This window comes from Syzygium oleosum, unplaced genomic scaffold (genome assembly GCF_021117445.2).
Source record: "Syzygium oleosum isolate NSW1041296 unplaced genomic scaffold, Sole_v2.1 Sole_v2.20, whole genome shotgun sequence".
Taxonomy (NCBI): Eukaryota; Viridiplantae; Streptophyta; class Magnoliopsida; order Myrtales; family Myrtaceae; genus Syzygium; species Syzygium oleosum.
Window position 1 is genome coordinate 3,973,646 of NW_026607504.1, and position 21,950 is coordinate 3,995,595.

The 21,950-nt window shown below is 40.5% G+C and overlaps 3 protein-coding genes and 1 long non-coding RNA gene across 8 annotated transcripts; 2 read left to right on the top strand and 2 right to left on the bottom strand.

Moving 5' to 3' along the window:
• The first annotated feature begins 340 nt into the window (after nt 1-340).
• LOC115683661 (diacylglycerol O-acyltransferase 2D-like) lies at nt 341-4,111 on the top strand. The gene is made up of 9 exons (XM_030608222.2): nt 341-1,068; nt 1,158-1,232; nt 1,369-1,454; nt 2,124-2,230; nt 2,323-2,478; nt 3,009-3,095; nt 3,208-3,305; nt 3,444-3,531; nt 3,750-4,111. Exons 1-9 carry the CDS (start codon nt 878-880, stop codon nt 3,849-3,851), a joined length of 990 nt encoding a protein of 329 aa, XP_030464082.2. The 5' UTR covers nt 341-877; the 3' UTR covers nt 3,852-4,111.
• Nucleotides 4,112-4,785: 674 nt separating this feature from the next.
• LOC115683659 (protein PIN-LIKES 3-like) lies at nt 4,786-9,522 on the bottom strand. The gene is made up of 10 exons (XM_030608221.2): nt 8,761-9,522; nt 8,604-8,683; nt 8,308-8,432; nt 7,833-7,954; nt 7,194-7,430; nt 6,930-7,022; nt 6,580-6,680; nt 5,761-5,813; nt 5,429-5,614; nt 4,786-5,317 (listed from the first exon to the last, which is right to left on the bottom strand). Exons 1-10 carry the CDS (start codon nt 8,893-8,895, stop codon nt 5,193-5,195), a joined length of 1,257 nt encoding a protein of 418 aa, XP_030464081.1. The 5' UTR covers nt 8,896-9,522; the 3' UTR covers nt 4,786-5,192.
• A 356-nt stretch (nt 9,523-9,878) lies between these two features.
• On the top strand, nt 9,879-12,254 carry LOC115683643 (uncharacterized). Its single transcript, XR_008818589.1, has 2 exons — nt 9,879-10,315; nt 11,907-12,254. It is a non-coding gene; the product is annotated as an uncharacterized LOC115683643 (long non-coding RNA).
• A 1,151-nt stretch (nt 12,255-13,405) lies between these two features.
• On the bottom strand, nt 13,406-19,093 carry LOC115683658 (protein PIN-LIKES 3-like). 5 transcript variants are annotated; one of them, XM_056320290.1, is made up of 11 exons: nt 18,927-19,093; nt 17,301-17,487; nt 17,144-17,223; nt 16,860-16,984; nt 16,387-16,508; nt 15,766-16,002; nt 15,522-15,614; nt 15,195-15,295; nt 14,336-14,388; nt 14,000-14,185; nt 13,406-13,889 (listed from the first exon to the last, which is right to left on the bottom strand). In XM_056320290.1, exons 1-11 carry the CDS (start codon nt 19,076-19,078, stop codon nt 13,765-13,767), a joined length of 1,461 nt encoding a protein of 486 aa, XP_056176265.1. In that variant the 5' UTR covers nt 19,079-19,093; the 3' UTR covers nt 13,406-13,764. The 5 variants fall into 5 exon arrangements, with proteins under 5 accessions (XP_056176265.1, XP_030464080.2, XP_030464078.2 ...); XM_030608220.2 differs by lacking the exon at nt 18,927-19,093 and adding an exon at nt 18,317-18,521; XM_030608218.2 differs by lacking the exon at nt 18,927-19,093 and adding an exon at nt 18,284-18,521.
• Nucleotides 19,094-21,950: the final 2,857 nt, after the last annotated feature.

Below are 21,950 nucleotides of genomic sequence, written 5' to 3' on the forward strand. Positions count from 1 at the left end.
ATTTGAAACTCGAGTAAAATTTTGTGCTTTTTATTGAGACAAAAAAAATTTTGGGCTAGAATTGTTACTCAAACTGAAGTTTATATTTATTTATTTTTGCAATTAGCCCCTTAAAAAATCGTGTGCAATGCATATACTAACGAAAAAAATAACAAAGAGTTAACGGCCGACATAAAATAAAAACTTAGAGATTGAAATTTTGAGGGCAAATGTATATTACCTCCAAAGTTTTGGAGGGATTTATGTTGACATTAGTTGGTAATGGATGAAAATTCTTTTTTTGTTTTTAAATAGGAAGGCTTTTAGTGGCAACTGTCGGATACAAGCCTTGGTCGGTCTCCAACCCCGCAACCACAACGACATTATCGCAGCCACGCGTCCCTTCACAGACAAAAACGTTGACGAACATCGCCAAAAGCTTCGATTTTTAAGGCGTCCGGTTGAGTAGCAGACTCAAACTCACGTACGCATGCAAGAAGCTGGCATTGGTTCCTCAGATTTGCCCAGTTATCAAGCTATCATCCCCGTTTTAAACAATTGATTCTTTTGAATTGTTTTCGGGGCAATCTGCCACCTGCATTCTGTGCAACGTGACCACGTGAGAGAGAGAGAGAGAGAGAGAGAGAGAGAGTGAGACTTCCAGTAGAGTGTGGAGGTGGGACACCCCAGAAAAACCATAGGCTTTTTCAAGAAAAGGGTGCTGGTGATGGTGAAATTCATAATTCGTCCTTTCTTGTGAAAAGGCAGAAAGAACTCATTCTTGGAACCTTTCCTCTTTCTGGGTCGAAATTCTGAGAATCCCCAGTTGCAGATAATAGAACAGCGGAAAAAGTTGCGACTTTTTTGGTGGGTACTGGTTGATTTTTGTTCGGGGGTGATGGGTGAGGAGAGCAAGATTGATGAAGATCGTCTTGAGAAGCTGAGGGTGTTCAATGGTAGAGAGGAGTTTCCATCGTCCAATATATGGCACGCTATAGTGGCTTTAGGGATTTGGTTGGGTGCTATTCACTTCGTCGCCGTCCTGGTCGTCTTCTCTCTCCTCTTCCTTTCTCCCTCCAAGGCCCTTCCGTGAGCTCTCTTGTTTTGTTTTTGCCTTTTGGGGTCATAAGTTTTGCTTGTGCATCGTTAATAGCTGTTCGGTTTTTTTGACTGATCAGGGTCTTTGGGTTGCTCGTGGTATTTATGTTCCTTCCAACTGATGATAGAAGCAGATTAGGCAGGAAGTTGTCGAGGTGCTCTTAGCTTCTTATCTCTTTTTCCTCTCCTTTTGGTCTTTTTTTCAAAGCTTATGAACTGATTTTCTGAGTAATTTGGTATGAGTTGTGTAGAATGTGATTGATTTGCGGATATGGTGGGTTTGGTCTTCAGGTACATATGTAAACATGCTTGCAGTTATTTCCCTGTTACTCTGCACGTGGAGCATATAGAAGCCTTTGATCCTAATCGCGCCTATGGTCAGTCCCTCACATTGTTCTTGTTCTTCCAGTAGATTTAATGAAATAGGTTGGGATGAAAAGGTTTGATGACTATGATATCAATGCCAAAGATTTGATGTTAAGGGTAATTAAAGGTCAATTTGAATTACTGGATAGTTGTTAGTCGGTGTGGGCTTATAAAGTAGGCAGATGAACTTACTCTGCTAGAGTTAAAGTTGCCTTTCAATGATAAGGGCTTGGCCATGACGTATCTAATTGAGGAAGAATGAGAATTGGTGGTTTAAGTTGCAATAGTTCTAGTATGAATCATCGAAAAGATGGCATGGCATTTCGCAGGAAGATTGTTGCGTGTTTTTTGCATTCCTTTGAGTTGCGGTAGCATTCCTATGGATCAAATCGTTCTGTCCTGTGGGTCTTGATTGAGATGCAAGAGAAAATATGACAGATTCATCGGTCTTTATGTATAATTTAATCTGCAATGCAAATATATGATAAAACTTCATTTGAAGAGCAGGCTGATGATGCCACTTTTTGCGTTTCTGGACTTCTGATTAGCCTATGAACCATGAAGAGCAGGCTGCTGATGCCAAACTTTTTCGTCTTCTGGACTTCTTATTAGCCTAAGAACCTTTGAGATGTTGTCATCTCGTATACGGGAATTAATTATTCAAATATTTGTGCGTGCAGTTTTTGGATATGAGCCACATTCAGTTCTTCCGATTGGTGTTGTTGCGCTTGCTGATCTTACTGGTTTCATGCCTCTTCCAAAAATAAAAGTGCTTGCTAGTAGCGCAGTAAGAAATTTCCCCTTTGCCATTGCACTCCTTATGCATATTATGGAGCCTTTGATCTTCTATCTAATAACGTAGTTGAGAAAACTCGTTAGGTGTTCTACACTCCATTTCTGAGACATATATGGACGTGGTTGGGTCTCACGCCAGCAACTAAGAGAAACTTCATTTCCCTTTTGGGTGCTGGATACAGCTGTATCCTTGTGCCCGGCGGTGTACAAGAGACCTTCCTCATGGAGCATGATTCTGAGGTCTAACCCTTTGAACTCCATCTTTTCTTGTCACAATTCAGCTCACTATGTCGTGCTGAATTTACACCTTCTTTGCCAATTTTTAGTGAGATCAAGGATGATTGACTTTGGGGCGTGACAGATAGCATTCATTAGTTGCACCCCATGCTGCGCCCTATACATAGTCATTCTCAATTTTGACTATTCAAATATATTATAACAAGAATATGAGGTAGTTATCAATTCTTGACATGTGCTTATGCAGTGATAAATGGAATAGGATTGAAGATTCACAAATGCAATAAGCCGTCAGCTCTACTTCAACCATATGTTTCCACTTTCTCCTTTCTGTATTGGGAACTTATAAACTGTTCTTGAGTCCTCTATTGCACAAACAGCTTCCTTCTCAGCGTAGACAGAATGAATAAATGCAAATATTTTGTAGCTACTATATCAAACAACAGAATTCAGCAGACGATTTGTCTATCGTCCTTTTTTTCATAAATAATAGTCCAAATGGAAATTCTAACATGTGCAATCTTTTCCTTTAGATTGCATTTGTTAAATCAAGAAAAGGATTTGTGCGCATAGCCATGGAGATGGGCTGCCCCCTGGTTCCAGTTTTCTGCTACGGTCAAGTAATTTGTCTTCAACTTTCTTCTCCGCTCTTTTTATTGGGCCATGCCCGCAATTCGTTGTCTGATGCAGCTTGTTTGATTACATAGCTTTTTTGTCCTTACCTTGCTACAGTCAAATGTCTACAAGTGGTGGAAGCCTGGTGGAAAGTTGTATCTGCAATTTTCTAGAGCACTTAAGTTTACGCCGGTTTTCTTCTGGGGAATCTTTGGGTATGTATGACACTCTTTGCTGAATTAAGAAGATGAGATTGTGGGATTGTTGATGATTTTCGATGAGTCACACGTCTATAGTAGAACTGTAATGCACCCACACATCCAGTAGTGTTTTACATGTTTTTCTTTTCACAGGTCTCCTTTACCCTTCCAAAATCCGATGCATGTGGTGGTCGGCAGACCGATTGAGTTGAAGAAAATCTCCAAACCCACCATGGAAGAGGTACAAATTTTGTCGGGTTTTCGTCTCCTGAATATAATTTACTGCTTTTCTTTTGCCTGACTTCTCATACACACAACAAGAATGGAGCTCTGCACTGATTCTTCTGAACAATTCCAAAAATCGGACGCTTAAAATGTCTTAATTTCATGACCTAACAAAAGTTGACACCTACCATGCGGTTTATACTGCTATTTATGATCTCAAATTCCATTTGGCAGGTCAACGAGGTGCACGGCAAGTTTGTCGAAGCATTAAGAGACCTCTTCGAAAGGCATAAGGCAAGGGTCGGCCACGCTGATCTTGAGCTGAAAATTCTTTGAAAATAGCTTCGATTCGTTCTCATTTACTGGAGACCTTGTTTATATGTTTCAGTCAGTTAGGACTAATAAAACCCTAAAGAGAGGGCAATTGGATTCACTGTACATTCCAGCATCCCATGTCCCATTGAGGGTGGCTAATTAGAGTCTGCATAGAATGATGTTAGCCTTGTTCCTTCTCGCTATTTTGTGGCTTTGGAAGTAAAGGCAGAGAATTGATTGGCACCCCAAAAATCCATTCTGTACACAACCTTCACAATCAATTACAACGGGTACTGTACAGAATGTGAGTCGTTCATGCATGGTTTACTGCTTTCTACTTCAGCACAGTTGTGGCTTTTGCTCCTCAAGATACTTCCAACACTGACATCTAGTTGGCCCTAACATATCGGGGTGGTGACGCAAATAGTCTCTGAATCTTCCTCTCTTAGTCACCCTGCACTCTAAGGTGCAGTCGTGACGGAAGATATTGCGCTGAAATTGAAGGGCCACAAAATTTTCAGCATACCCCTTTATTTCCCATTAAGCTAAATGATAAAGCAATTAATCTAATGGAGAACAGGAAGAGCAACTAACTACAGACGATGTTGTTCCAAACCGAACTTATGCTCCACAGAGGCAACAGTGACTTGCTTTCCATTAGGCAGATCATCCATCACTTTAGATTACAAAAGCCTCAAATGAATTTTCCAAAAGCTACCTCCTTTGAAGCTTCCCTTGGGGGCACTCAGAACAAGTTCACTACCTACTATTTAAGCCTACGGCATGCTGACAATATTTTACGCACCAAACCCAACATATGATATATTTACAAGACGAATGTCAATCTAAGGCGAAGAGAACACGATTAGCTTGGCTTGTAACATATGCAGCATATATTGACCAAATTTTTCATAATGCTGGTTCAGTTGCAAGCTTTTTGCACTAATGTAGTTGAAAACTAAGGTCCTACCATACCATCCTTATTTCAAAGAATCATGAATATAACCAGTGCCTAGATATAAGGAATAAGATGTGGAGGTGAAAGTAGCATGAGTAATGTACTTATTCACTCACATCGTGAACAAGTACTATCACTGCAAGCAGACTCCTGCCAAAATGCAAAATCAGGCTGATAAGCTGAATAAAAGTACATCCCAATGCTGTTTGCCGACAGGGAACGACCAAATCTCCGGCGGTATAACTTGGCCGTGCACAATTGCCGCCAAGAAAGAATGATGATGAGTGTTGTGGTCAATGCGCGAAAGCAGAGACGCCCTATTTCCCACATTTGTCGCTGAATCAATCTCGAACACGTGGAAAAATGCATCCACCCTCCATGAAGAAAGTTAAGCCGAAAGAAAGTCAAGCTACTACCCACATGAAGATGGTTGACCAAACTGTTAGTGCAACCGAAGCCAGGGCGTACGTCCACAGCATCACAATAGAACACTCGCTCTCACCTGCTCCAAACAACTGGGTCATCGTGCCTGCCAAAAAGTAAGTTTATGTATCACTGATCGAATGCCATAAATGATCCACCTGATCGCAACCAAAACTATTGGTCAATTTGCTGGTTGAGAATTGCGAACTGACTATACCTATGTTTGTCGCCGGAGGAAGGGCATAGTGTAGAAGGAGAACGAACAGATATAGTGGATCTTTATGCACCAGACCAAAGTACAGTGCGCCTTTCACAATAACAATCCCAACGAGAGGAAGTAAGATGTACCGAACCGCTACAACTCCAGCAATCAGAGATAGCTGAACGCCCGAACCCCTCAATCCTGAAACACCGCCCAGACTTTTAAGTGTCCATTCTTGGGGTTTGAAACAAGAACCATGACAATGTAGGGAATTCAGTTTTACTTGCTCTTACTGATGCTCACAGCCAAAGAAGCAATATCGAAATGAGTCTTTTACGCTATCGTACCTCTGAGAAGATTTCCTCCCATAATCAAGGTAACAGCAGGGATGGCTGCATCCCTGTAAAATCAGTGTCAGAATCAGGGAAGTGTCTGCAAGAGATGAGAGTACTTGCAACCATAAGCAACTAAACCACCAATCAGTCGCCCCAGAAACTTGGACCGGAACTACTTTATTCACTCTTGAAGAAAATCTTTCGATGTCCCGATTAAGAAAGTTACCACTTGAAAGTACTAGCATAATGCAGAACTGCGGAAATGAAGGTCAAAATCAAGGTTTTGGGTTAAACAAGTTCAACTACAAGCCATACTGCCATACATGAAACTGAAAGCCTAAAGGTTACACTTGTTGCACGCCAAACAATCACCAAGCTAACAGGAAGAGGAAATTATCAATAGTGATGTATTAAGTAACCAATGGTTCACTGGTTCCAGAAAGCTGGGAAATAAAGAAAAGTGAAGAGTACAGTCGAATCTGACTTGGTTACATCTGCAAGAAAATATAGTCCAGGATAATTATGTGGTGAAAACCGGGATAAAAACTCAAACTTTGTTTGTGGTAGCCGCGTGTGTAAGAATCAATAGAGAGATGTCCTCGATAGCTTTACTTTCATAGACTCACAGGAAAAGAGATATTCAAGGGGAAAAAATAACTCTAGAAAGTGGATGCTAAATCAAACATCATCACATTCTGTGTAGGAGGTAGCATAGAAATAAATTGCATGCCAAGCTAACCAAACATTGAACTGGATACTTGTACCGACATGTTTGGAGCTTTTCATGGGTTTTTAGCTACGGTAAGTAATGCTAGAAGCAAGAGCAATTACCCCAGTAAAGAAGCAGAGTCTTCTATGACCCTTAAGGGAGCGCCAGTGCCAATCAGTAAACCTCTGATGCGTGGAACAACACCCACAATAAATCCAACAATCTACGACACGGTGAGAAATTAAATCAGCAAGACATCTCTCTCACAACAAAATGAAATATTTAAGTGACAAATTTTCTCGAATCAGTAGTCACACTGACTGTATACTATTCATCCATTTTGATGACAAGCTCCTTAATATTTCTAGCATTCCGGAAAAAAAGATACACCCTTTCAATCATTCGGAGTAAGTTTACCCATAGAATAGAAAAAGGGACAAAAAAGCAAATGCAGAGCAGAGACAGAGATTACCGCTGCAATAGTTGATGGTACCAACAATGTCTGGAGATCGATATTCTTTGAGATCTTTGTTAAGCATTGCTTTATTTTGCCCCAAGTTGAGACCTGCCATGGAAATCTTAGAGTGATTAAATTGCAACTTCCTCAATCGCTTGAGAACATTATATCTATCGACTTGTTAAGATCCCCTGATGAGGAATGGCTCTCAAGACAAACAAAGTTTAACATATCGTTTTACGATAGGCTTAACATTATTTCAGAGTCGGTTTGAATTACCTGGCTATTCCCCTCGGGCTTTACCAAAGGAAGCGTCAATTCATCCAAGTCATCCGTAGAGGTGCACTTGGTTGATGGAACAAGTGCTTCAGGGCACTCTTGGACTAACATACTCGTATCTGTTGTAGATTCTGTATCTTTCACCGATTCGTCTATCTTCTCCTCTTCTCTTGTTATATTACTTGCGGACACCCGTACAATGTTAAAAACATAAGACCACAAGTAAACAGCTCCCACCTGACATGTAGGAAGACAATGCATTCATCAACTCAGAAGTATGCCTGAAGTACACATCATTCTCAAGGGAAAAGAAAGAAGATTTAAATAAAATTCAAAGAGTTCATGACTCACGTATGCATATGTGCACAGGCTACGTACTAGAATGCAGTAGCACACCACAGGTTTCTTCATCAGTACTATAGAAACGAGACATTAACAGTCATGGACCTTGAGAGGAACGTTATCAATTCCACTTGTTCATGAAGTTGTTTAATACAAAACCCAGATCCTTTATTCTTCAGAAATAATTGGTGTTAAATGCTTTGTAAGTTAGCCATAACTACAGTAGTATAGAACGCTGTGGGCAAAAAATTGTGGTTGGTTAGAGTTAATTGCAGGTGGTGTATCTGCGGAGCATACCGCCATAGTAATTGAAGCATAAGCCATCCCATATTTAAGGCAAACATCAGGCACTCCAAATGGACTGCCTTGCTCTTTGCATAGTGCTGGGATGATAATCAGAGGCAAATGTCCCAAATTTCCTGTTTAGATACACCAAAAAGAAAAAAAGAAAAGAAAGTGATTACAATGAAAGATCTAGTAAATTCAGACACAGAAGCACATCCACACCCAGATTGTGCACATGAACCAGCTAATGATGCAAGCGTGTGGAAACGGTCACTGACAGATCGAAAAGACAAAGTTCCACTAACCCATCTTTATGACTCAACTGAGGCAAAATTGACTCCTCATCATGTAACTGGGCGTGACGATGATAAAGCAGATTTGAGGGCATTGCAGAGTGATGAGAATTTAATTAAATTACAGTGAAATCCATTGATTCCATCACTAGTGATAGCACATTAAGGCCTTTTACATGTTGAAGATATCTTACCAGCTGCGCAGCAACCCAATATAAGGCCTTTCACATGCTGCGGTGCCCGAGTGAATTTCACCAGTATCCACCCTAGTGCAGATCCAATGATAAACGTAATCAGGATATTGACTGGCATGAACCACCTATGCATTTTGGACAAATACTTCAATAATGAATGCGGGATAAGGTGAATTCTGAAGCATCACAGTCCCAATACCCGAAAAAAGGAAAAAGAACTACGAAAAACATAGATATGTCGATGACAGGTGATTGCAAACAAGGGTAACATGACTGATATCCTGAAAGAAACTCACAATTGGACAGTGTTCTCCGAAGTAACTGTCCTGGCCAGGGTGCTGCCAACTAGTGCCGGACTGAACACGAAATATCCAACCTGATGAAACATTTACTTCATTGTTGTAAGTTGCAATCCAACATGAACATCGAAGGAGGAGCTTGAGATTAACTTACTCTATTCAATTGCTTCCTTGCGCTCTCCCCCATTACATCAACACTCTCAAGAGCAAGATATAATCCCAGTGCAGTCACAAGGAGCGTTTTCAAAACTGGCATCGAAGCAATTATCAAAAGATCTAGAAATCCCATCTTTTTTCTTGGGAAAAAATTCCTTCAGGAATCCAAGTTCAATGCTCCGCCACTCTTGCACAGAACAGAGAGCAAAGAAGGTGTATATGCTGTCACATGACCCAACTTATCATCAAACAACAATAATCAGATCAGAAGCCATCTACTGTGAAAGAGGCTGAAAAAGGGCCGACCAAAAAGAAATCTTCAGGTTTCTATTTTTGCTGTGCGAAGAACCGCTCGTGGTTTAACTTGTCTTCAGTGGATGAGTTCATATTAAATATATAAGCATGACAGCCTGAACACAAAACCAAAAGAGTATATGCAAGTGACTCACACTAAAGGTTCTCAAAAATGGACAAAGATATGGAAGAAAAAGGTTCTGCTTTGTCAACTGAATTAATATGAAATATCAGCATCGGCAAGACAATCCCATAAAAAAACCCAGAAGAAAACTTTGAATTGCATACTTTCTAGAGCAAAAACAAAGACCCAGAAGAAAAAATCTCTTTTCGTCTAATCATTCAATAACTTATATTACTTAGCTCCATCATGAGCAAGAGATAATGGCTCCTCTACTTTTTATCAGCTTCAACAGAAGATAATCTCAAAAGGAAGAAGATGCTCTGAAACTCCATATGCAACAACATCCGAAGTGGGCCTACTCTGTTTTTTATTATCAAAACCAAAGCAGAAGATGGTTTTACCTCTATTCTGTCTCATTCTACGTTCGCGTGATAATCAACACTTAACAAGAGATAACATGTACAATTAAGAGCAGGAAGTTCATAAAAATAATTTTAAAAATTAACTTTTATTATGATTTGAAAAATCTTTTGCGACTCCTTTTAACTATAAAAGGACATATAAAAGACAATCAATCTGAACGTGCCGTAAGCAATGACATATAGCAGAAACAATTATGGACATGTCTCCGTCACGAATAATGAAGACAGAATAGAATAGACTTATGTAACGAGAAATCAAACGCCGATGTGGAAGAATAAACGTGTTGCTTCGACCCTCTTCAAATCCTGAGGATTTTCTTCTTCTCTTTTTCTTTTCTGGTCTTTCTTTCCTCTTCTTCTGCAGGGTGATAAGTGTTCACTTGTTTTATTTGCATGCACAACACCAGGTGACTGTGCGTACCAAAACATATGCCTCGTCTCTTCCCGCCCTTGTCTGACAAACTTCATTTGGAAAATTATCATTTAGCTTGTTCAATGCACCGTGTTACAATGACATGAATCTTGAATTTTTTCTTTATGGTATCATTGGTTCGGATCAACATGTCAGTGCTCATTAACTTTTCATCACGAGAAATCTCGCGATTAAGAAAAGGTCGAGGCACAGATGGGCGGAATTCGGAAAACGAAAAGGACGCTAGTCAGATCTTCGTAAAGCCATCCATCTTTTCATGGGGAATTTTGCTAGTAGCGCAGTAAGATTTTTCCCCTCAGCCATTGCACTCCTTATGCATTTTTTGGAGCCTTTGATCTTCTGTCTTATAACATAGAGAAAACTCGGTACCTGTTCTATACTACATTTCTGAAAACATATATGGACGTGGTTGGGTCTCTGGCCAGCAACTAAGAGAAACTTCATTTCCCTCTTGGGTGCTGGCTAAAGTTGTAACATTGTGCCCAGCGGTGTACAAGAGACCTTCCTCATGGAGCGTGATCCCGAGGTCTAACTCTTTGAACTCAATCTTTTCTTGTCACTATCCAGCTTACCCTATCAAGCAATATGTTCTGCTGGATCTACACCTTTTTAGTGAGGTCAAGGATGATTGACTTAGTGGCATGATAAATAGCATTCATCAGTATACTGCCTGGTATGCTGCATACCGTTTGCTTAGTAAAGCTGTTGTCGCTAGAGAAGTTGAAGGATACTTTAGTTGCACCCCCTGCTGCGCCCTAAACATATTCGTTGCTCAATTTGGACGGTTCAAAAATATTTTAACAAGAATATAGGGGTAGTTATCAATTCTTGATCTGGGCTTACGAAGTGATAAATTGAATAGGATTGAGGATTCATACATCCAGTAAGCCATCAGCTCCACTTCAGCTACATGTTTCCACTTTCTCCTTTCTGTGTTGGGAACTTATAAACGGTTCTCGAGTCCTCAATTGCACAAACAGCTTCCTTCTCCAGCGTAGACAGAACGGATATATAAGAATATTTTGAATGTACTTTATTAAACAACAGAATTCAGCAAACACTTCGTTTATCGTCCTTTTATTATAATAGTCCAAATGGAAATTCTAGCATGTACAATCTTTTCCTTTTATAGATTGCATTTGTTAAATCAAGTGAAGGATTTGTGTGCATAGCCATGGAGATGGGCTGCTCCCTGGTTCCAGTTTTCTGCTTCGGTCATATAACTTCTGTCTTCACCTTTCTCCTCTCTTTTTACCGGGCCTCGCCCACAATTCGTTGTCTGATGCAGCTTGTTTGACTTAAAAACTATAGCTCACATAGCTGTTTTGTCCTTATCTTCCAACAGTCAAATGTCTACAGGGGGTGGAAAGTTAAAATTTGCAATTTTCTAGAGCAATCAAGTTGACCCCGGTTTTCTTCTGGGGAATCTTTGGGTATGTGTATGACTCTATTTGCTGAATTAAGAAGATGAGATTGTGGGATTAATGATGTTCAATGAGTCACACATCTACGGTAGAACTGTTATGCACCCACACGTCCAGTAGTGTTTTTCATGGTTTTCTCTTCATAGGTCTTCTTTACCCTTCCAAAATCGGATGCATGGGGTGGTCGGTAGACCAAGTGATTTGAAGAAAACCTCCAAATCCACCATGGAAGACATAGGAATTTTGTCGGTTTTTGTCTTCTGAATATATTTTGCAGCTTTTCTTCTACTTCACATTCTCAAAACAAGAATGGAGCTCTGCACTGATTCTTCTGAACAATTCCAAAAATTGGATGCCTAGAGTGTCTTAATGTTATGACCTAACGAAAGTTTAACACCTATCATGTGGTTCATACTGCTATTTATGATCTCAGAATCCATTTGGCAGGTCAACGAGGTGCACAACAAGTTTATTGAAGCATCAAGGGACCTCTTCGCAATGCATAAGGCACAGGTCGGCCACACCGATCTTGAGCTGAAAATTCTTTGAACATAGCTTCAATTTGTTTTGATTTATGGGAGACCTTGTTTATATGTTTCAGTCAATTAGGACTAATAATGCCCTAAGGAGAGGGCAATTGGATTCACTGTACTTTCCAGAGAGGATAATGACACAAACGGTCACTGAATTTTGACCCAATGTGCAATTCGGTCCTTGAACTTTTAATATGTTCAATGTAGTCCCTAAACTTTAGCCTAATGTTTAATATGATTTCTGAACTTTTAATTTATTCAATGGGTCCCTAAACTTTTAGTACATGTTCAATTTAGTCGCTAAACTATATGAAATTGTTCAATATCACATTAAACATTAGGCTAAAGTTTAGGAACTACATTAAACAAATTAAAAGTTTATGGACCACATTACACATTGATGTAAAGTTCATGGACTGTTTGTATCATTTTCCCTTTTCAGCATCCCAATTCCTATTGAGAGTGGCAAATAAGGGTCTCCATACAGTGATGTTAGTCTTGTTCCTTTTCACTGTATCATGGTTTTGCAAGTCAATACAGAGACTTGATTCAAACCCCAAAACTCCATTATTTACACAACTTACACAATTGATTAGAGTGGGTACTATGCAGGATTCAAGTCCTTCATGCATAGTTTAATGCTTTCTACTTTTAACGGACAATTGTGGCTTTTACTTCCTTCCAACAATGACATCAAGTTAGGCCTATAAATTTCACTTGTCCGGGGCATTCAGGGTGACACAATAGCCTCTGAATCTTCCTCTCTTGGTCATCCTGCGCTCTGATGCGCACGGTCTAATAAGTCACACAATCAGAGAGAAATCATGCAAATTTGGCAATTAGAGCAATGACTGAAGATATAGTGCTGAAATTGATGAGCCATGAGGTCTTTCAGCAAACCCCTTTAAATTTCCCGTAAAACCTAAATGACAAGGCAATTAATCTAATTGAGAACAGGAAGAGCAACTTTCCACAGACAAATGTTCAAAACCCAACTTATGCTTCACAGAGGCGACAGTGACCTGCCTTCCATGATGCAGACTACATTATCCAATCACTTGAAATTACAAAAGTTGACTTGGCCTCAAATAGGTTGTGCAAGAGCTCCCTCCTCTGAAGATTCCCTTGGGGCACTCAACAAGTTTACTGCGTACTAATTAATCCCCCAGCATGCTGACAATTTCGTACACACCAAAACAGCCCAATGTATGATAAATCCACGAGACGTACGTAAATCTAAAGGCAAAGCGAACACGATATGCTTGGCTCGAACCAGACACAGCTCATATTGACCAACTTCTCATAATCCTAGTCATGGCACGAGAGCTTTTTTACGCTAATGTATATGAAAACTCAGGTCCTACCATACCATCTTATTTTTTAAAGAACCATGAATGTAATTAGTGCCTAAAATGTGGAATGAGTAATTTACTTATTCACTCAAATCATAAACAAGCAATATTCGTGCAATCAGGCTTCTGTCAAACCGCAAAATCAGGCTGATCAGCTGAATAAAAACCATTACATCCCAATGCTGTTGCTAACAGGGAACAACCAAAATTCTCCAGCGGTATTAATTTGGCCAGGCACAATTGCCGGCAGGAAAGAATTATGACGAGTGCTGTGGTCAATGCACGAAAGCAGTGACACCTTATTTTCCATGTATGTCACAAAATCAATCTCGAACACGAGGACATATGCATCCACCCGGGAAACGAAACTAGCTATTATTAGTGAGGAGATCGTCCATAAAGAAAGTTAGCCAAAGAAAGTCAAGCTACTAGCCACATGAAGAACGTTGACCAAACTGTTAGTGCAACCGAAGCCAAGGCGTATGTCCACAGCATCACAACGGAACACTCGCTCTCTCCTACTCCAACCAACTGGGTCATCGTGCCTGCCAAAGGGTTAGTTTATATAACTGATCAAAATGCCATAAATGATCTAACTGATCGCTACCAAAACAATTGGACAATTTTCACGTTGAGAATTGCGAGCTGACTATACCTATGTTCATTGCCGGAGGAAGGGCATACTGTAGAAGGAGAATAAACAGATACAATGGATCTTCATGCACCAGACCAAAGTACAGTGCACCTTTCACGATAACAATCCCGAAGAGAGGAAGTAAGATGTAACGAACCACTACAACTCCGGCAATCAGAGATGGCTGAATGCCCGAACCCTTTATTCCTGAAACACCACCCAGACTTTTAAGTGTCATTCTTCGGGTTTGAAACAAAAACCATGCCTATCTAGAGAATTCAGTTTCACTTTCTCTTGATGACTGATGGCTTAGAACCAAAATAGTGATATCCAAACGAGTCCTGTACATTATCGTACCTCTGAGAAGATTTCCTCCCATAATCAAGGTAACAGCAGGGATGGCCGCATCCCTGAAAAATTAAATCGAGAAATAATTGACAGAATCCGAGTTAGTGTCTTTCTGCAAGAGATGAGAGTACCCGCAATTATAAGCAACTAAACTGCCAATCAGTAGGGCGCAGAAACTTAGACCAAATATATTTTATTCACTCTTGAAGAAAACCTTTCGATGTCCTAAGTTAAGAAAGTTACCACTTGAAAGTATTAGCATAGAGCAGAACTATCCAAATCAAGGTCAAAATCAAGATTTTGGGCTAAACAAGTGAAGAAGATGTGACAGGAATATTCTGCAAACTGCAACTCTTACCACCATACGTGAAATTGAAAGCCTAAAAGCTACACTTCTTGCACACCAAACAATCGCTAAGCTAACAGGAAGAGAAAATTATCAAACGGTGATGTATCCAGTGACCAATGTTTCACTGGTTCCAGAAAGCAGGGAAAGAAAGAGAAGAAGACAAATAGTACATTAGAATCTGACTTTGTTACATCTGCAAGCAAATAGAGTCCAAGATATTATGTGTTGAAAAGCAGGATAAAAACTCAAATTTAGTTTACGATAACCACTGTAGTCGACAGAGCAATGTCCTTGATAGCTTTACTTTCATAGGCTCAAAGGAAAAGAGATATTCAAGGGGAAAAGAATTCTTGAAAGTGGAAGTTAAACAAAACATCATCACACCATGTGTAGAAGGTAATATAGAAATAAAGTACATGCCAAGCTAACAAAATATGAACTCGATCCTTATGCCAACTTATATGGAGCATTTCATGGCTTTCTAGCTACAGAAGATTAGCTGGAAGCAAGAGCAATTACCCCAGTAAAGAAGCAGAGTCTTCTATGACCCTTAAAGGAGCGCCAGTGCCAATCAGTAAACCTCTGATGTGTGGAACCACACCCACAATAAATCCGACTATCTATGACATGGTGATAAATTGAATCAGCAAGACATCTCACTCACAACAAAATGCAATACTCAAGTGACAAAATTTCTCAAATCAGTGGTCACACTGAATGTATACTATTAATCCATTTTGATGACAAGCTCCTCAATATATCTAGTAATTACAGAAAAAGAAGATACACCCTTTCGATCGTTAAAAGAAGTTTAACCGTAGACTACAAAAAGGAGACAGAGATTACCGCTCCAATAGTTGATGGTGTCAACAATGTCTGGAGATTGATCTTCTTTGAGATCTTTGTTAAGCATTGCTTAAGTTTGCCCCAAGTTGAGACCTGCCAATTGGTTGAGAACATTCAATCTATCGACTTGATAAGATTCCCTGATAAGTAATAGCCTCCCAAGACAAACAAACTTTAACTTATTGTATTGCCGTTAGGATCAACAGATCCCAGTAGACATTATTTCAGATTCAGTCTGAATTACCTGGCTCTTTGCCTCAGGTTTTACCAAAGGAAGCGTCAATTCATCCAAGTCATCCATAGAGGAGCACTTTGTTGATGGAACAAGTGCTTCAGGGCACTCTTGGATTAACTTCTTCGTATCTGTTGTAGATTCTGTGTCTTTCACCGATTCGTCTATCGTCTCTTCTTCTCTAGTTATTTTACTTGCATACATCCGCACGATGTTAAAAACATAAGACCACAAGTACACAGCCCCTATCTGACATACAGAAGACCATTCATTGATTAGCCTAGAAGAAGTATGGAAGTATACATTATTCTCAAGAGAAAGAAGAAGATTAAATGAAAATTTAATGATTTCCTTGCTCACGTATGCATATGTGAACACCTAACGTACTGGAACGCAGTAGCACATCAATGGTTTCTACATTAATACTATAGAAATAACACATTAACATTCATGAACCTGGAGAGGAACAGCATCGATTCCACTTATTCATGAAGTTGTTTAATACAAAACCAGGTCCTTTATTCTTCAGATATAATTAGGTGTTAAATGCATTGTAAGCTAGCCATAGCTATAGCAGTACAGAATGCTATAGGCAAAAGAGTTAATTGCGGGTGGAGTATCTGCGGACTATACCGCCATAGAAAGCGAAGCATAAGCCATTCCGTATTTATGGCAAACATCAGGCGCTCCAAACGGACTGCCTTGCTCTTTGCATACTGCTGGGATGATGATTAGAGGCAAATGTCCCAAATTTCCTGTTCAGATAAAAATGAAAAGAAAAGAAAAGAAAGTGATCACAATGAAAGATCTAGTAGATTCGGACAAATGAGCACATCCATCCCCAGATTGCGCACATGAACCATCTAACAATGCAACAATGTGGAGACAGTCATTGATGGATTGAATACATAATGTTCCTCTGCCCCTTCTTGGTTACTCAACTGAGATAAAATTGACTCTTCATCATGTTATTAGACACAACGATGATAAAGCAGATTTGAGGGCATTACAGCGTGAAGAAAATTTGATTAAATTACAGGGATGACCGTTGATTCCATCACAAGTAATGGCACATTAAGGCCTTTCACATATTGAAAGTATCTTACCAGCGGTGCAGCAACCCAATAGAAGGCCTTTTACATGCTGTGGTGCTCGAGTGACCTTTAAAAGTATCCATCCAAGTGCCGATCCAATGATAAACGTAATCAGGATATTGATTGGCATGAACCACCTATGTATTTTGAATAAGTTACTTCAGTAATTAATGTGGCTGATGAAGCAGCATATTACTGATACAAGAAAAAAATGAACCAAAAAATGAACAGAGACACGTCAATGACAGATGATTACAGACAAGGGCAACATGACTAATATCCTGAAAGAAACTCACAATTGAACAATGTTCTCTGAAGTAACCGTCCCGCCCAGGTTGCTGCCAACTAGTGCCGGATTAAACACAAAAAATACAACCTGATGAAACAAATATTTCACTGTTGTAAGATGCAATACAATATCAGCATCAAAAGAGGAGCTTGAGATTAACTTACTCTATTCATTTGCTTCCTTGTGCTCTCCCCCATTATGTCAACACTTTCGAGAGCAAGACATAATCCCAGTGCAGTCACAAGGAGCACTTTCAAAACTGGCATTGAAGCAATTAACAAAAGATCTAAAAACGCCATCTCTTTTTGGAAAAGAACTCCTTCAACCTCCAAGTCCAATGCTTTGCGACCCCTACACGGTACAGAGAGCAATGAAGGTGTGTGTATATGCTGTAATATGATGCAACTTTTTGTCAAACAACAAGAATCAGATAAGAAGCCATCCTTTGTGAAAGAGGCCAAATAAAGTGAACATCGAAATGCGTTTACCATACAAAGAACTGCTTATTGTTTAATTTGTCTTCAGCAGACAAGTTTATAATAAATATTAAAAAAGGGCAACAGGAACACAAAATTAAAGGAATATGTGAAAGTGACTCGCACTAAAAGATTCTCACTATGGACAGAGATGTGGGAGGAAAACGGTTCTGCTTTGCCAACTGAATTAATGGAAAGTATCAGTGCTGGCAAGTCAGAACATGAAAAGAACTTAGTCTCAGATCCCAGAAGAAAACTTTGAATTGCATACTAGCCAGAGCAACAAGACCTGGAAAAAAACGAAATCTCTTTTTGCCTTATCATTCATTACCGTTAGTCATTTAGCTCCATCATGAGCAAGAAATGATGGCTCCTATAGTTTATCAGCTTAAGCAAAAGGTAAAGCTCACAAGGAAAAATATGCTCTGAAACTCCAAATGCAACAACATCTGACGTGGGCCTACTCTGTTTTTGATTATCAAAACCAAAGGAAAAGGTGGAATTTACCTCTACGTCTCTCTCATTCTACGTCAAGAGCTTATCAACAATTAACGAGTGAAAACATAAGCAGACATATATAATAGACATATAGCAGACACAAATTTTGGACATATGTCCATCAGCGATGATGAAGACAGGATAGGATAGACTTAGGAAAGAAGAAATCAAACGTAGATGTGGAAGAGAAGACGTGTTGCTTCAACCCTCTCCAAATCCTGAGGATTTTCTTCCCCTCTTTCGCTTTTCTATTTTGGTCGCTCTTCCTCTATTTTGGCCGTTCTTCCTCTATTTTGGCAAGGTGATACTCGTTTTTTTTTTCATATCTGTGCACACGACAGCCTCGTAACTGCCCGGTACTAGATGACTCCGTGTACCAAGGCACATGCTTCGTCTCCTCCAACCCATGTCTTGATAAAGTTCATCTTGAAATATTATCATATTAGCCGGTCTGATGCACATTTTAATGTCATAAATTTTGAATTTTTCCTTTTGGTATGATTGGTTCGGACCAACATGTCTTCACCCAATAACTTCTCGTTAAGAGGCGTGTCGCGATGAGAAGGCGCATGATAGGCGGAACACCGAAAAAGAAAAGGAGGTTGGGTCGATCTCGGTAAAGACATCCATCTTTTCGTGAGGAATTTTTCTTTGCTTTGCCTTGCCAAGATTCATGAATGCAAAATCTGGGAACTTTTCAGGACACTCAGGGAGGACATAACGTTTTTGTCTTGCGTGGCCGTAAAATCATTGGATTCTCAATTCGAATGAGAAAGGGAGAAAGGGGAAGAAACAACAAAAGTACTGAAGCTGTACATTCTTAATTGAGAAGGAGAGCTGCACCATTGCAACCCCCTATCGACATGCCTGCCAAAGAAGTACTTGCTTGGTTCACATCTGGAGGCATTTCTAACGATCAACAGGAACTTCATAGCTTTTGGAATTGAAAAACTAGAGCTAATCTCCATTGAATTGTGATTTCATAGCGCCCAACATTTTCATTACATTCCACCATGTGGCACAATGCACGTAAACGAGAACGATGCCGTCGATTAGATCAGATGCGCAAAAAAGGAATCTTAACGATTTCCCGAAAAACGAAAAGGGCTTGGATTTTCGAGGATGTCATATGGCTTGGAATAAGCTTTCCTTGGACACTCTACCCATTCAAAGGGATGTGGTTAGGTAGGTGCTGGCATTCTAAGAAACTTGATTAGCTGAATCTTTACTTAGCGTAGGACGCAATGAAATTGCTGCGTTGGTGATCAGAATGAGACTTTGGACATTCGGTCGTTGGCGTGAAGCAGAGGAGGGGAGGGGAGGGGGAAGCTACCGGCGCGACAACAGTTGAACGGCAGCTGCGGCGTCGTTTGTTACTTGGGGGGGCGTGGGTGGGTTCCTTGTCGTTTTGCGTGCCCATTTCTGTGGGCCGAGGTCGGGAAGCTGCTTAACATCGGCGGCAGAGACGCGTTTTGCCTTTTGGAGCCTTTTTCATGATGGGGTCACGCGTGCTCTGTTTCTGTCTCTTCAGTGAATTTCCTTTGTACTCGCTTCCTTTGAATCTTGTAATGATGGGGACGAAGGTGACACTGTGACAGAGATGGATGGGTGCTCGTGGGAACACGCCAAGATTGCCCCCGCAGTGATGCTTCGTTTCGTTCTCTCTCTCTCCCTTGTTCTTTACCCAGATAGAACGAAATTCGACCTGCCGAGACCCGCAGCCCCCCCCCCCCCCCGGCGGACGTCACGGCCTCACGGGGTTACGAGGGGCCACCTCATCCAGTTTATACCGGGTGAAACCTAGATCTGTTAAACGGGTGGGTCGGGTCGGATTTGGATCGGGTCATCAAATTGACCCATTAACCCATTTATTTGTAATGTAAATATCCCGACCCAACCCATATCCGATCCATATTGCTAAAACACATCTATATTTAACTTAATATAGTAAAATTTATTTCTTATGACAATTTTTAAAAATTATACTACTAAAACATTTTCATACAATACAATTTTTAATTATTTTTAATTTTTATTTTATTTAATTTTAATATTTTTATTTTTTTTAAAATCCAATTTTTAATTATTTTTAATTTTTAATTTTTCCTTTATTTTTGGCCGGTGGCCAGCCACAATGACGGTCGGAGGCCGGCAAAGCTCTAGCTCGCTGATCTGACGAGGCCAAGGCCTCGCCGGCCTCAGGCAAGCCTCGAGCTCGCCCAATTCCAGCGAGTCGAGCCGAGCCAGCCTCGGGCGAGCTCTCGACCGATCCGGCGAGCTTGGCCTCGCCGGCCAGTGGCGAGACTTGAGCTCACCGGCCTCAAGCGAGCTCGACCTCGCCTGATCGGCGACCTCGAGTCTCGTCAGATTAGTGAGGCCAGAGCCTCGCCACAGGCTTGCGAGGCCGAGCTCACCCGATTCCGTCGAGCCTTAGGCCTCGCCGACCTGTGGCGAGGTTGTTCCTCCCCTGTGGCCAGTCGCCGGTCACCGACCGTCACCGTGGCCAGCCACCAACCGAAAAGAGAAAGAGAAAAAAAAATAAAAGAAAAAAGAAAGAAAATAAAAATAAAAATAAATAAATTTTAAAAAATATATATTTTTATAAAAATGGGGTGGACTTAATGAGTGGGTTAGAAATGGGTTCCACACTCAACCCATTTATGATAAGCTTAAAACTTTAAGATTCATTTAAGATGGGCTCTTCAAAATTGTATTGACCCATTTATTTTTTAAATGGGTCATATATGAATTTTAAGACCCATTTAACAGGTCTAGCGAAGCCATAGGAAGAGTCGGTGGTCGGCGGTGGAAGGATATAGCCCCCGGACTATGGCCTCGTCTGGAATCCCGAAAGTCCTTGATTGCACTTTGATCGATTATGAACCGTGCTCGCTACTATATCAACATAGCAAGCCCACGAACTTCTATCACATTGCTATTTGCTATTTTAGAGTGGCCGCGCACACCATATTTTGAGCGGATCGAGAGGGCAACTCGACAGGCTATAGTTAGTTCGTCGGTGGTGGGACAACGATTTCACTTTACTAGTCAGGCTAAGTAAAAAAAGATCGTCCACTTGAGTTGCATTTGGTGGGCCGGATAAAACTCCGGATAGGATAGCTTTTATCCTAACTAGAGTTTGGAGTGATGCAAAATCCGGATATGACGGTATATAACCCGAATATGGTCCGGATAAAAAAATTCCACCTAAGGGGTGGGATAGACCCAGATAAGATACGTGAAATTTGAAAATCTAACAAAAAAAATCAAACGTTCACCCTTCCTCTTGTTTGCCTAGCACCACCATCATCAAACACTCCAATGGCCACCGCTCCTCCCACCGGCAACGACCTCTTCCCGCTTTCGGTCGCCAAGAAAACTTATGTTGCTTAACTCCATCCTGGCAGGCAACTTCGTGATCCCGATTAGAGTCCGATGCTTCTTGCCATTGAATACGTCAATCAACTCACCCCGATGATGGCACGAAAGCCACGGGAAACAATGACAAACCCCATATGCATCATTGTGAGTAAATGAACAAAGACGTGATTGACCAATTGTAAAACCAACCATTAACATAGTCATCTGTATTCTGTAATGTTTTAGGCTTTGCAAATTATTCAGCCTTGTGACATCTAAGGTGTTCCATTCTGATTATGCAACAGAGAGAATTTAAGCACGCCGTGCACAGCTGCTGGACATGATTCAGATTCAACGAACATACAGGAAGTAAATTGGAAGCATACAATTCACTGAATTCAGTCGAAGCTTGAAAATTTTTGGAAAGAAAAAGAAAAAAGTCAATACCTTTACTTCAAAGCAGCGAGGTAGACTCGGACA

Excerpts from the sequence above, each read along its gene's own strand:
- LOC115683661 (XM_030608222.2), top strand. The coding sequence starts at position 878 with ATGGGTGAGGAGAGCAAGATTGATGAAGATCGTCTTGAGAAGCTGAGG. Across the intron at positions 3,096-3,207 it reads CAGTTTTCTGCTACGGTCAA|TCAAATGTCTACAAGTGGTG; the intron begins GTAATTTGTCTT and ends ACCTTGCTACAG. Across the intron at positions 3,532-3,749 it reads CCAAACCCACCATGGAAGAG|GTCAACGAGGTGCACGGCAA; the intron begins GTACAAATTTTG and ends TCCATTTGGCAG.
- LOC115683659 (XM_030608221.2), bottom strand. The coding sequence starts at position 8,895 with ATGGGATTTCTAGATCTTTTGATAATTGCTTCGATGCCAGTTTTGAAA. Across the intron at positions 7,955-8,307 it reads ATTGGGTTGCTGCGCAGCTG|GAAATTTGGGACATTTGCCT; the intron begins GTAAGATATCTT and ends GTATCTAAACAG. Across the intron at positions 5,814-6,579 it reads GACTCTGCTTCTTTACTGGG|GGATGCAGCCATCCCTGCTG; the intron begins GTAATTGCTCTT and ends CTGATTTTACAG.
- LOC115683658 (XM_056320290.1), bottom strand. The coding sequence starts at position 19,078 with ATGGAGATTAGCTCTAGTTTTTCAATTCCAAAAGCTATGAAGTTCCTG. Across the intron at positions 16,509-16,859 it reads ATTGGGTTGCTGCACCGCTG|GAAATTTGGGACATTTGCCT; the intron begins GTAAGATACTTT and ends TTATCTGAACAG. Across the intron at positions 14,389-15,194 it reads GACTCTGCTTCTTTACTGGG|GGATGCGGCCATCCCTGCTG; the intron begins GTAATTGCTCTT and ends TTAATTTTTCAG.